This window comes from Hippopotamus amphibius, chromosome 12, assembly GCF_030028045.1.
Source record: "Hippopotamus amphibius kiboko isolate mHipAmp2 chromosome 12, mHipAmp2.hap2, whole genome shotgun sequence".
NCBI classification, from domain to species: domain Eukaryota; kingdom Metazoa; phylum Chordata; class Mammalia; order Artiodactyla; family Hippopotamidae; genus Hippopotamus; species Hippopotamus amphibius.
This window is the reverse complement of record NC_080197.1, coordinates 74877484-74892388: the sequence shown is the minus strand read 5'-3', so window position 1 is coordinate 74892388 and position 14905 is coordinate 74877484. Positions and strand designations below refer to the sequence as shown.

Genomic DNA, 14905 nt, shown 5'->3' with positions numbered 1-14905 from the left:
ATTAATTTATTGGCTGTGTGGGGTCTTCTTTCTTTAGTTGCGGTGAGTGGGGGCTACTCTTTGCTGTGGTGCGCAGACTCCTCATTGCTGTGGCTTCTCTTGCTGTGGATCACAGGCTCTAGGCGCGTGGGCTTCAGTAGTTGCAGCACATGGGCTCAATAGTTGTGTGTGGGCTTCAGTAGTTGCAACACGTGGGCTCAATAGTTGTGGCTCACGGGCTCAAAAGCACAGGCTCAATGGTTGTGGTGCATGGGCTTAGTTGCTCTGCAGCATGTGGGATCTTCCTGGAGTAGGGATTGAACCTGTGTCCCCTGCATTGGCAGGCGGATTCTCAACCACTGTGCCACCTAGGAAGCCCTTACCATTCATTCTCATACAAGTGGTCAAGCTAATCCTTCAATACTTTAACTTCTGTGGTGTCTTTCCTTCTCTCTCCTGCTCTCTGTAGTAGATTTTTATTCTGTTAAAACATTCTTTCTGAACCTCCATAACATTTGTTTCAAAGTTCACATACTTATGCAATCAGAGTTCTTTATCAGAAAGAATTCCACCATGTACGTAGTAATCATGAGCAGATTCAGAAACCAGGCAAGTGTATTAAAAATTTTGCTCTTTGTGATATGAGGTTTTATTTTTTTCATTGGATTACCTATTCTCCATCCAAAATATGATCCCTAAAGGACCAAGTCATGATTATGAATATGAATCTTTTCTTTGGTCTCTCTCTTTCAGTTTCATACTCCACTCACTCCCAATTTAACCTACCACACACCCCACTCGCACTCCACGTCTACAGAAGTTCTTCCCTTTTAGAGTCTCCTTTCTATCCATTTGTAGCTCTTAAGACTGTTTTTTGTTGTCTGCAGTGGGAGAAATGGGAAAGGGTAGCAGGGTTAGGTGGCGGATGGGAAGAGCATCGGGGATAAAATGTGTTAAAAACTTGTTGGACAAATATTTTCCCAAATCTTTCTATTTTTCATCCATATTGAGGCTTTTGCGATTTGCAAGTCTCTAAATTTTACATGGCTGTTTGCGCTCTGCTCTCTTCCTCTCACTCTGCTTTTTTACAGCATATTGACTATTTCTCATGAATCCGAATAGGAAAGGAATGGGCAGTTAGCAACAGATAGGATTAAAATACATTAAATTACCATCACTGCTTAGAATTTGCTAAAATTCTCATATCTTGGAAGAAAAACCCCTAGTATGAAGTAATCAACAAACTCAGCTCTTTTGCATAATCCCTCTGAGAACTCACTCTCTCCCAGGTTCATTGATAAATCCTAGGCTTCCAAGAAAGATGGCTGGGACCAGCCCCTTCTTCTCCTATGACTCTGAGCTTTCTTAATATCCAAACTCATCTGTGGAAAACATCTTTTCACAATCAAGACGCCTAAGAATTTTTCATCATCAAAAATTATGAGAAATATATGTGAAATCATAAAAGTAGACTTGTTATAACATCTAGATGTCTTCCCTTGAGCCGTAAGTCTATGGGCAGTTTGGTGTGCACCCACAGATCCAGCTCTCGTGACTTTCCCTATTCTCAGTGACTTGAGTATTGGCTCCTGAGAGAAAACTGGCCAGAATTCTAATCCCAGAAATCTCAGGATGGCCTTCTAACCTTGTCTGCCTCTTAGGCCTCTAACCTTTTGAATCCCATGGATCTTTTTCACTCTGGGTTAGTTCAGCTCTGCACCCAAGTTTGATGCCCACTACTGTACAGTTTTCTTGGGCCCTGTAGTTTCTAGGCCCCTGGATGAGGAATTCACATTCCTAACCAACCTCAAAACACACATTCTTGGAAATCAGCTGTTCCAAACTGACCCTGGAAATCCTTCTGGACCTCTCTTCAGAAACTTGCTCCTGAAAATGCAATTCTGACAATAACTGTCAGATTCTCTCTCCATGTCCCACTCCTGGAATATAAAAGCTTTCACACCATTGCTTGTGACATGTTGTTTCCAACTGCCAAGCCGGGATCCTGAACACTCACTGGTTTTCTTGTTGTTGTTGTTGTTTTTCTCTTAGGGTTTGTGCGTCTAGCTGAGGGGGATGGACCCTGCTCAGGGCGAGTAGAAGTGCGTTCTGGAAAAGGCTGGACCCCGGTGCCTGATGGGAACTTTACACTCCCCACTGCCCAGGTCATCTGTGCAGAGCTGGGATGCGGCAAGGCTGTGTCTGTCCTGGGACATGTGCCCTTCAGAGAGTCAGATGGCCAGGTCTGGGCTGAAGAGTTCAGGTGTGAGGGGGAGGAACCTGAGCTCTGGTCCTGCCCCAGAGTGCCCTGTCCGGGGGGCACTTGTCACCACAGTGGAGCTGTTCACCTTGTCTGTTCAGGTGAGATGCAGATCAGGACTCTAACCTCCTTGCTTACCCTGTTCATGTGAGAAAACCATAAGATTTTGCTGAAATCCTATCTTTTTCAGTGTATGCAGAAGTCCGGCTCATGAAAAACGGCACCTCTCAGTGTGAGGGGCAAGTGGAGGTGAATATTTCTGGACGATGGAGAGCGCTCTGTGCCTCCCACTGGAGTTTGGCCAATGCCAATGTTGTCTGTCGTCAGCTCGGCTGTGGAGTCGCTATGTCCACCTCAAAAGGAGCACACTTTGTGGAAGGAAGTGATAAGATCTCAAAAGCCCGATTTCACTGCTCGGGGGCTGAGTCCTCCTTGTGGAGTTGCCCTGTGACTGCCCTGGGTGTTCCTGACTGTACCCATGGAAACACAGCCTCTGTGATCTGCTCAGGTAAGAGAGAGGGATGCTCCTTGAATGAAATGTCCCTAAGACAGAGTGTGTTTGAAAACTGGCTTCAAATCTAAGATATTTCATGGTGAAATATGGTTCTTCTCACTGTTCATTCATTTTTCAGGTCAGGGCAAGAAATGTTAAGGGGAACAATATGTTTTTAAGAAACATTATTATTTACATATAATGATAGAAAACAATGTATAAGTAATACGTCTATACTTCACTCATGTACCCCAACCGAGATCAACAGAGAGAACATTATCAGCACAACAACAGTCATTGTTGCCTTCCCATAGCTATGCCCTCCCTCTTCACCAAGCAAAAACCGCTTACCTAACTTCTATGACCATAGAATATTTTATCAGCTTTTGAACTTTATATAAAATCATGCAGTATGTTTTCTTTTGTGTCTAACTTCTTCGACTCAACATTGTATTTGGGATTTACCCATGATATTGTTTATAGCAGCACTTTATTCATTTTTGTTACTGCAGAGTATTCCTTTGAATGATCACGTGACCACATATTGATCCATTCGACAGTAGATGGTAGAGATTTGTTTCCAGTTCTTAACTATTACAAATATGGTGCTCCAAATTACCATGACAATGACTTTGGGTGCAAATATATGTTATTTATTTTGTGCGTTTAACCCTTGGTCTTTTATTTTCATTTTCTTAATGATATGGTGTCCTTTGATGAACCACATTCTTTTTTTTTTTTTAGCTCTTTATTGGAGTATAATTGCTTTACACTGTTTGCTAGTTTCTGCTGTACAACATAATGAATTGGCTGTATTTATATATATATTCCCATATCGCCTTCCTCCCATGACTCCTTCCCACCCTCCCTATCCCACCCCTCTAAGTCATTGCCAATCATCGAGTTGACCTCCCTGTGTTATGCAGCAGCTTCCCACTAGCTGTTTTACATTTGATAGTGTATCTATGTCAATGCTAATCTTTCACTTTGTCCCAGATTCCCCTTCGCCCCACCCCCTGCCGTGTCCTCAAGTCCATTCTGTACATCTGCATCTTTATTCTTGCCCTGCCACTGGGTTCATCAGTATCATTTTTTTCGATTCCATATATATGCGTTAACATATGGTATTTGTTTTTCTCTTTCTGTCTTACTTCACTCTGTATGACAGACTCTAGGTCTATCCACCTCACTACAAATAACTCAATTTCATTCTTTTTTATGGCTGAGTAATATCCCATTGTATACATGTGCCACATCTTCTTTATCTATTCATCTGTTGATGGACATTTAGGTTGCTTCCATGTTCTGGCTATTGTAAATAATGCTGCAGTGAATATTGTGGTACATGTATCTTTTTGAATTATGGTTTTCTCCAGGTATATGCCCAGGAGTGGGATTGCTGGGTCATATGGTAGCTCTATTTTTAGTTTTTTACGGAACCTCCAAACTGTTTCCCATAGTGGCTGTACCAAGTTACATTCCCACAAACAGTGCTGGGGGGCTCCTTTTTCTCTACACCCTCTCCAGCATTTATTGTTTCTAGATTTTTGGATGATGGCCATTCTGACCAATGTGAGGTGACACCTCATTGTGGCTTTGACTTGCTTTCCTCTAATGATTAGTGATGTTGAGCATCTTTTCATGTGTTTGTTAGCCATCTGCATGTCCTCTTTGGAAAAATATCTATTTAGGTCTTCTGCCCATTTTTGGATTGGGTTGTTTGCTTTTTTGATGTTGAGCTGCATGAGCTGCTTGTATATTTTGGAGGTTAATCCTTTGTCCATTGCTTCACTGTCAAATATTTTCTCCCATTCTGAGGGTTGTCTTCTTGTCTTGTTTATGGTTTCTTTTTCTGTGCAAAAGCTTTTAAGTTTCATTAGGTCCCATTTGTTTATTTTTGATTTTTTTCCATTATTCTAGGTGGTGGGTCAAAAAGGATCTTGCTTTGATTTATGTCATAGAGTGTTCTGCCTATGTTTTCCTCTAGGAGTTTTATAGTGTCTGGCCTTATATTTAGGTCTTTAATCCATTTTGAGTTGATTTTTGTGTATGGTGTTAGGAAGTGTTCTAATTTCATTCTTTGACATGTAGCTGTCCACTTTTCTCAGCATCAGTTATTGAAGAGGCTGTCTCTTTTCCATTGTGTATTCTTGCCTCCTCTGTCAAGATAAGGTGCCCATATGTGTGTGGGTTTATCTCTGAGCTCTCTATTCTGTTCCATTGATCTATACGTCTGCTTTTGTGCCAGTACCATACTGTCTTGATCACTGTAGCCTTGTAGTATAGTCTGAAGTCAGGGAGCCTGATTCCACCAACTCTGTCTTTCCTTCTCAAGATTGCTTTGGCTATTTGGAGTCTTTTGCATTTCCATACAAATCGTAAAATTTCTTGTTCTAGTTCTGTGAAAAAAGCCATTGGTAATTTGATAGCAATTGCATTGAATCTGTAGATTGCTTTGGGTAGTATAGTCATTTTCACAATGTTGATTCTTCCAATCTAAGAACATGGTATGTGCCTCCATCTGTTTGTATTGTCTTTGATTTCTTTCATCAGTGTCTTATACTTTTATATATACAGGTCTTTTGCCACCTTAGGCAGGTTTATTCTTTTGTTGCAGTGGTAAATGGGAGTGTTTCCTTATTTTCTCTTTCTGATCTTTTGTTACCAGTGTATAGGATTGAAATTTTCTTTGCATTAATTGTGTATCCTGCTACTTCACTAAATTCATTGATTAGTGCTAGCAGTTTTCTGGTAGCATTTTTAGGGTTTTCTATGTATAATATCATGTCATCTGCAAAGAGTGACTATTTACTTCTTTTTCAATTTGGATTCCTTTTATTTCATTTTCTTCTCTGATTGCTGTGGTTAAAACGTCCAAAACTATGTTGGATAATTGTGGTGAGATTGGGCACCCTTGTCTTGGTCCTGTTCTTAAAGGGAATGCTTTTAGTTTTTCACCATTTAGAATGGTGTTGGCTGTTGGTTTGTCATATATGGCTTTTGTTATGTTGAGGTAATTTCTTTCTATGCCCACTTTCTGGAGAGTTTTTTTTTTTTTAATCATAAATCGATGTTGAATTTTGTCAAAAGCTTTTTCTGCATCTATTGAGATTATCATATGGTTTTTGTCCTTCAGTTTGTTAATATGGTGTATCATATTGATTGATTTGCATATAGTGAAGAATCCTTGCATTCAAGGGATAAACCCCACTTGATCATGGCGTATGATCTTTTTAATGTGCTGTTGGTTTCTGTTTGCTCGTATTTTGTTGAGGACTGTTGCATCTATATTCATCAATGATATTGGCCTGTAATTTTCTTTTTTTGTGACATCTTTGTCTGGTTTTGGTATCATGGTGATGGTGGCCTCATAGAATGAGTTTGGGAGTGTTCCTCCTTCTGGTGTCTTTGGAAGAGTTTGAGAAGGATAGGTGTTAGCTCTTCTCTAAATGTTTGATAGAATTTGCCTGTGAATCCATCTGGCCCTGGGCTTTTATTTGTTGGGAGATTTTTAATCACAGTCTCAATTTCAGTGCTTGTGATTGATCTGTTCATATTTTCTATTTCTTCCTGGTTCAGTCTTGGAAGATTGTACTTTTCTAAGAATTTTCCATCCCTTCCAGGTTATCTAATTTATTGACACATATTTGCTTGTAGTAGTCTCTCATGATCTTTTGTATTTCTGTGGTGTCAGTTGTTACTTCTCCTTTTTCATTTCTAATTCTGTTGATTTGTGTCTTCTCCATTTTTTTCCTGATAAGTCTGGCTAATGGTTTATCAATTTTGTTTATCTTCTCAAAGGAGTAGCTTCTGGTTTTATTGATCTTTGCTATTGTTTCCTACTTTTCTTTTTCATTTATTTCTGATCTGATCTTTATGATTTCTTTCCTTCTGCTAAGTCTGGTTTTTTTTTTTTTCTCTCTCTAATTGTTTTAGGTGTAAGATTAGGTTGTTTATATGATAATTTTCTTGTTTCTTGAGGAAGGATTGTATTGCTGTAAACTTCCCTCTTAGAACTGCATCCCATAGATTTTGGGTCATAGTGTTTTCATTGCCATTTTTTCAGGTATTTTTTGATTTCCTCTTTGATTTCTTCATTGATCTTTTGGTTGTTTAATAGCATATTGTTTAGCCTGCATGTGTTTGTATTTTTTAATAGTTTTTTCTCCTGTAATTTATGTCTAGGCTCACGGCATTGTGGTCGGAAAAGATGGTTCATACGATTTCAATTCTCTTAAATATACTGAGGCTTAATTTGTGGCCCAAAATATGATCTATCCAGGAGAATGGTCCATGTGCACTTGAGAAGAAAGTGTATTCTGCTGCTTCTAGATGCAATGTCCTATAAATATCAATTAAGTCCATCTGGTCTAATGTGTCATTTAAAGCTTGTGTTTCCTTATTTATTTTCTGCTTGGAGATCTGTCCATTGATTGTAAGTGAGGTGTTAAAGTCTTGTACTATTATTGTGTTACTGTCGATTTCCCCTTTTATGGCTGTTAGCATTTGCCTTATATATTGAGGTGCTCCTGTGTTGGGTACATAGATATTTACAATTGTTAAATGTTCTTTTTGCATTGATCCCTTGATCATTATGTAGTGTCCTTCCTTGTCTCTTGTAATAGTCTTTATTTTAAAGTCTAATGTGTCTGATATAAGTATAGCTACACCAACTTTCTTTTGACTTCCATTTGCATGGAATATCTTTTTTCATCCCCTCACTTGCAGTCTATGTGTCCTTAGGTCTGAAGTGTGTTTCTTGTAGACAGCATATATAAGGGTCTTGTTTTTGTATCCATTCAGCCAGTCTGTGTCTTTTGGTTGGAGCATTTAATCCACTTACATTTAAGGTAATTATTGACATTATGTTCCTATTACCATTTTCTTAATTGTTTTGGGTTTGCTTTTGTACGTCTTTCCCTTCTCTTGTGTTTCCTGCTTAGAGAAGTTCCTTTAGCAATTGTTTTAAGGCTGGTTTGGTGGTGCTGAATTCTCTTAACTTTTGCTTGCTTGTAAAGCCTTTGTCTTCTCTGTCAAATCTGAATGAGATTCTTGTTGGGTAGGGTATTCTTGGCTGTAGAATTTTCTCTTTCAAGACTTTCAGTATATTCTGCCACTCCCTTCTGGCCTGCAGAGTTTCTGCAGAAACATCAGCTGTTATCCTCATGGGTTTTTCCTTATGTGTTATTTGTTGCTCTTCTCTTGCTGCTTTTAATATTTTTTCTTTGTGTTTAGTTATTGTTAGTTTGATTAATCTGTGCCTTGGTGTGTTTCTCCTTGGGTTTATTCTGTATGGGACTCTCTGTGCTTCTGGACTTGATTGACTGTTTCCTTTCCCATGTTGGGGAAGTTTTTGACTATAATCTCTTCAAATATTTTCTCAGACACTTTCTTTTTTTCTTCTTCTTCTGGAATGCCTATGATTCGGATGTTGGTGTGCTTCATGTGTTCCCCAAGGTCTCTGAGACTGTGTTCCTTTCTTTCTTTTTTTTTTTATTATTTTATTTTATTTTATTTTTTTGGGGGTACACCAGGTTCAATCATCTGTTTTTATACACATATCCCCATATTCCCTCCCTTCCTTGACTCCCCCCCCTCGAGTCCCCCCCACCCTCCCTGCTGTGTTGCTTTCTTTTTATTCTTTTTTCTTTTTCCTGCTCTGTGGCAGTTATTTCCACCATTCTATCTTTCAGCTCACTTACTCATTCTTATGCCTCAGTTATTCTGCTGTTGATTCCATGTAGAGTATTTTTAATTTCAGTTATTGTGTTGTTCATTACTGTTTGTTTGCTTTTTAGTTCTTGTAGGTCCTTATTAAATGTTTCTTGTATTTTCTCTATTTTGTTTTTGAGATTTTGAATTATCTTTACTATCATTACTCTGAATTCCTTTTCAGGCAAATTGCCTTTTTCTTATTCATTTATTTGGTCATGTGTGTTTTTTTCTTGCTCCTCTGCCTGGAAGGTGTTTCTTTGTTTTCTCATTTTGTCTAATTTACAGTATTTGAGGTCTCCTTTCTCTAGGTTGCCTAGTTGTAATTCCTCTTGTTTCTGTTCTCTGGCCCCTGTGGTGGGGTTTGTCCAGTGTCTTGAGTAGGCTTCCGGATGGGAGGGACTTGTGCCTGCTTTCTGGTGTGTGGATCTGAGTGTTCTCCCTCTGTTTAGCAGGGCCATGTCAGGTGGTATGTTTTGGGGTACCTGTGAGTGTAGTATGGCTTTAGGTAGTCTGTGTGCTGATGGGTGGGTTTGTGTTCCTGTCTTGTTTGTAGTTTGGTGTGAGGTATCCAGCACTGGTGGTTGCAGGCAGTTTGGTGAAACCAGATCTTTGACTCTGATAGAGGCCTCCATCCATGCTCTCTGTGCTTATTATTCCCTGTGGCCAGGGATTCTCTTGTGGTCTAGCATCCTGGACTCCATGCTACCTCCTCAGAGCTTCTGGCTTGACTTCTCCTCAAGGAATCAAGACCCCACAGGTTACTCATCTTGGCAATAAAGGGGATTAAAAAAGACTATCCAAGCCCCAGACTAATGGTAAAAAGTTAAGTCAAACAAACAAATACTGAAACAAGGAAATGTGTAAACACACAAAAGAAACAAAAACAGAACCCAATAAAACATAAAGAACTAGAACAACCAGACAGAAGAATCTCAGAATGAAATCAATTAAAGAGAAAACCAACAAAAACTCAAAACCAAAAAAAACAAAACCCAAACAAAGTGCCAACTGAAGACTGATGCAAAGAAACAAAACAAACTGATAAGAATGGTTTTTTTTAAAAAAAGAAAAAACAGAAAGGGGAAAGAAGACAGTACAACAGAAGAGCAATGTTGATATGGAAATATATAAACAATATTTAAAAAGGAAGAGAAAAGAAAAGGACAAAAAAAAAAAAAAAAAAAAGACAACAAAACCCCAGAGGAATTGTGAAAACAAGGACCAAATGTAACAGGGACCAAATAGAAACAAGGACCAAATATAACAAAAAGCAAGAGAACAAGCAGATAGGGTGAAGATCCCCAAAACAAAATCAAACAATTATAATTAGAACTAAGAGAAAGACAAAACCTAAAAACAATAACCAAAGCAGTGTGTCATCTGAAGAATAAAGCAAGGACACAGAGCAGACCGATAGTAATGATTAAATGTTTATTAAGATAAAATAAAAAGTGATAAAACACAGAGCATCACAAAAGCATAGTATAAATGGAAATATAAAAGGAAAAAGAAAAAATAAAGTAGAAGTGTATTAAAGATAAAAAAATAGGGAAGAAGAACTTAGCACAACAGAATAGCTAACTATAAGTAGAAATATATAAAAAGGATAAAAAATATAATTAAAAAATTGAAAAAAATGTTATAAAACGTGTAGATCTGTTAGGACTAAGATTGTAATAAAAAAAAAGCTAGAACATACAACAGAATGGATCAAATCAATAGAATTAATAATCATAATTCTGTTTCCTTGGGGTCTGAGATGTAAGTGTCCTTGTACAGGTCCCCTTCACCTCCTGTAGAGGCCCTCCTCTGCCTCTGGGTTGGACTCTGGGCCTGCTGTGAGCCCTATGGGGTCCACTTAGGCTCTGATCTGACCCAATTCCTCTGTGTGCTTGCTCCCAAAGTCCACAGCTGCCAGAGCTAGACCTTTTTCATTTGTGGGAACATTCATTGTCTACTCAGATATTCCAAAGACATAGGGTCTACCTAGCTGATCATGGGGATTTAGTTTGCAGCTTGTGTAAGATTTTAGATCCTCTTCCTTAGTCCCCTTATCCCTGGCATTCAGCTTTGGTTTTGTCTCTGCCTCTGCATATGGTACAACCACAGGGGTCTGGTCCTGAGGCTGACCTGGAGCTCTTGGGTCTGTCTCAGTGAGGGCTTCCTTTATTGTTCATCTGTGGGCTCTGGTGTGTGGGAAGAGAGAGGCTATGGTAGTGGCTTCTCTTCCTGTGTGTGACTCAGCAGTAGCGACCTGCTTAGATCATGGGAGCCCCAGTGGTGATGCCAAATGTGCAGGTATGCTGGCTGCCGTGGATATAGAAAATCTGGCTTTAGTGTGGTTCTTTACTGGTGCCCAGTGTAAGGTGCATGGAGCCCAGCCCTCAGGGAGCTTTTTGTATTACTTTGTGACCAGTGGAGCTTCCTTTATTGTTGTCTGCAGGTGCTGGTGTGTGGGGAGAGAAAGTGTACAATAGTGGCTCCTTCCCCTCCATGTGAGTCAGCAGTAGTGCCCTGCCTGAATCATGGGAGCCCTGGTGGCAGCACCAATTGCACAGGGAAGCCAGTGGGCATGGACATAAGAGGAATGTCTCTTGAGATGGCCTGCCCTGGCCAGTCTTTTTTTGGCTGTTGGCAGCAGGCACGCTAGGGCCAGCCTTTGAGGGGGCTTTTTCTATTACTTGTTGACTGGAGTTCAACAACCAGGTCAGAGGGAGCTTCATTTATTGTTTGTTGCAGGTGCCAAGAGAAAGGCTACATTAGTGGCTCCTCCCCCTGTATGTGAGTCAGCAGTAGCACCCTGTTTGGATCGCAGGAGCCCCGGCAGGGACACCAATTGCTCAGGCAAGCTGGCAGGCATGGGTGCAAGGGGAATGTCCCTAGAGATGGCCCACCCTGGTCAGACCTTTTTTGGCCCTTGGCAGCAGGCATGCTAGGGCCAGCCCCTGAGGGGGCTTTTTATTTTTTATTACTTCTTGACTGGCACTCGCCAGCCAGGCCTAGAGGGCACTTCCCTTACTGTTCATTGCAGGCACTGAGAGAAGAGCTACGATAGTGGCTCCTCTCCCTGCATATGAGTCAGCAGTAATGCTCTTCTTGAATTACGGGAGCCCCAGCAGTAGTGCCAAATGCACAGGGAAGCTGGTGGGCATGGATGTAAGAATGTGTAAGAGGAATGTCCCCAGAGTTGCCTGCTCTGGCCAGACTTCTGTTGGCTCTCAGCAACAGGCCTGCTAGGCCCAGCCCCTGAGGGGGCTTTTTCTATCCCTTGTTGACTGATGCTTGACAGCTAGGCCCAGAGGGGGCCTCCCTTTTTTCCTCCTGGGTACCAAGAGAGAGGCTACAACAGTGGCTCCTATCCCTGCAGGAGTGACTCAGCAGTAGTGCCCTGTCTCCTTGGCAGCCAAGTTTTCCATGGTAGGCATTGCCTGCTGCAGACTTCTTCCCTCCCATCCCCTCAGTTTGTCTCCCTGGAGCCAACGATGGTTCTCACCCTGGGCCTGTTCTCTGGTCCCCACTCTCCAACTCCCAGAACCCCTGCACTCTTGTGAACACACATCTCAGTCCGGGGCATGCAGGGCCATGGTACAGACCATCTGTGTGTTTCTCACTCTTTCCCATCTGCCATAGATCAGCCACTTCACCCTCTTTGGACAGCCCCAAAAGCCTCCCTTCTAACCCAATCAAATTCCCCATTGGAGAGGGGGTTTCCCTCAATTTGGTAATCTCTCCTCTGTTTCAGCTCCCCTGCCCTGGGGTGCAGGTCCCATCCTTTTTTTTTTTTTTTTTTTTCTCCTCCTCTTTCTCCTTTCTTTTCTTTCTTTCCTTTTTTTTGGTCCTACTCAGTTATGCCAGGATCTTTATAGTCCTTTCCAGTGTCCAAAGTCTTCTGCTAGTGTTCAGCCAGTTTTCTGTGGGAATTGTTGCATCTATCGATGTATTCCTGATGCATCTGTGGAGACAGATGTACTCCATGTCCTTCTACTCCACTGTCATCTCCTCCCTCCCCCCACATTCTTAATATTAGGGAAATATAACTTATGAACTTTTTTCTGTATATTTAGTGCTTCTTATGTCCTTTTATAAAGACCTTTGCCTACTCCAAGATCATATAAACCTTCTCCAAGAGTATCTTATAGAAGTTTATAAGTTTATTTTTCTCTTGCTTATAATTGTACATTCCATCTGGGACTGATATCTGTGTAAGATAAAGGTCAAGTTTCATACTGATATCCAATTGACTCAGGATCTTTTTCTGAAAAGACTCTTTTCCCCACTGCAGTGCCACCTTTGTTATTAGCAGAAAGGTATGTGTCTGAGTCTTTTTTAAGACTTTCTCTTCTGTTCCATTGTATTGTCTCTTTTTGTAGCAATACCACATTTTCTTAATTAATGTAACTTTATAGAAAGCCTGGATAATTTTAATTTACAGGAGTTACTTTATATTAACTCCTCCAACTTTGTTGCTTTTCTTGCCAACTGCATTGGTCATTCTTGGTCTTTTGTATTTTGTTTAAATTTTGGATTCAGCTTGTCATTTTCACCAAAAAAAAAAAAATGAGGATATTTTGATTGAGACTAGATTTAATCTACACAGAAATTTGAGGATGATTGACTATGACGATTTTGAGTCTCCCTATTCATTGACATGATTTATCCCTCCATTCAGTTACATCTCTAATTTCTCTCAGAGATTTTGCCCGTCTTCTACTAGGTTTACTCCTAGGCATTTCATGTTTTTGATGTCATTAGTGTTTCTTTTAGTGAAAGTGTCCTAGGAATGAATTCTCTCTGACTTGTTTTTGCCTTTTAAATTTTTTAAAAAGTTTGATGTAATTTGAGACTTATAGAAAGGTTTCAAGAGTAATATAAAAATTCCCAGATGACCTTTACCTGGATTTCCCAATGTTAGTATTTTGCTTTAATCTCTCTCTGTCTCACTCTCTTTCCCTCCCCATCTCTCTCTGTCCCTCTCTTTCCCCCTTTTTCCCTGAATATGTAAAATCTTTCTGAATTAGGTTGCAGAGTTAATGTCCCTTTACCACAAAATATTTCAAGGAATTTCCTTATGTAATGACATTTCAGTCAAGCTTTCAGATGACTTCAGTGACATATAAGTGCAACCACTGAAGGACCCCAAGGTAGAACTGCCAAGTTCAGTCTCTACCAAATTACTGACCCAGGAAATCATAAGCAAAATTAAATATTTTTTTTTGCTTCATCTGCTAAGTTTTTTGGGAAACTTTCTTACACAGCAATATAATCTGGACACTTACTATGGAACTGCATTTCTAGATAGAGGAATATTTATCCTCTGATCTTCCATTTTACTTTTTCTACCTTATGCTGATCTAATGTTCTGATACACTAGTTCTTTAGTTCTTCATTTCCACTATTAAGTTTTTCAGCTTTAGAATTTTAATTTATTTTTTGTTAACATTTCTCTGCCAAGAAACACATCTTGTCAGTTAATTCCAGGAGCACTTTAATCATGGCTATTTAAGTTCTCTGTCAGGTAACTTTAATAGCTGAATAACCTGGAAGAGTCTTTCTAATGTCTCCTTTCTCCTATTGGTTTTCCACGAGATCTTTTTTATATAAATACATATTTTTCTAATTACAGGCATTGAAGATGAAAATTTGTAGAAATCCTCTGGAAAGGATCTTGTTTTGCTTCTATTTAAGGATAGATTTAGGAAGAGAAACAATTATGTATCTAATTCTTAGGGCAACACTTGGCCTAAAACAAAAATTGTGGCATTGTCAGAAGCAGAACTCTCCATAGAGGGGTGAACTCTAAATTTATGTTAACTTTTCTGCTGTATTACTGTTTGCATCTCAGGCTTCATCACTAGGTCATTATTTAGCTTAATTCAGTTTCCTATTCTTCAACTCTACCAACCCTCTGATCATTGCTTTTTCTGTAGGAAACCAGACCCAGGTGCTGCCCCTGTGCAATGACTCAGTGCCTGAACCAGCAGGCTCTGCAGCCTCAGAAGAGAGTGGCGCCACCTACTGCTCAGGTGAGGGTCCTACAGGACCCGAGGACCCTTCTCATTCCTTGTGTCAATGCCCCATTGTCCCATTTCTCTCTCCTCAGACAGCAGACAGCTCCGCCTGGTGGACGGGGGCGGTCACTGCGCCGGGAGAGTGGAGATCCTTCACCAGGGCTCCTGGGGCACCATCTGTGATGATGGCTGGGACCTGGACGATGCCCACGTGGTGTGCAGGCAGCTGGGCTGTGGAGAAGCTGTCAACGCCACGGTGTCTGCTCACTTCGGGGCGGGATCAGGGCCCATCTGGCTGGACGACCTGAACTGCACAGGAAATGAATCCCACCTGTGGGGGTGCCCTTCCCTGGGCTGGGGGCGGCACGACTGCAGACACAAGGAGGACGCGGGGGTCATCTGCTCAGGTGCATGCTGCACACTGTACATAGGCTGGGGAGCAGGTGGGGA

General features: G+C 40.7%; 1 protein-coding gene across 1 annotated transcript in view; it reads left to right on the top strand.

Moving 5' to 3' along the window:
* LOC130834045 (uncharacterized) overlaps positions 1-14905 on the top strand; it is a 491328-nt gene that overhangs the window by 38147 nt on the left and 438276 nt on the right. The window contains 4 exon segments of the mRNA XM_057704144.1: positions 2032-2340; positions 2430-2747; positions 14375-14470; positions 14548-14862. Coding sequence (XP_057560127.1) covers positions 2032-2340; positions 2430-2747; positions 14375-14470; positions 14548-14862 — 1038 coding nt within the window.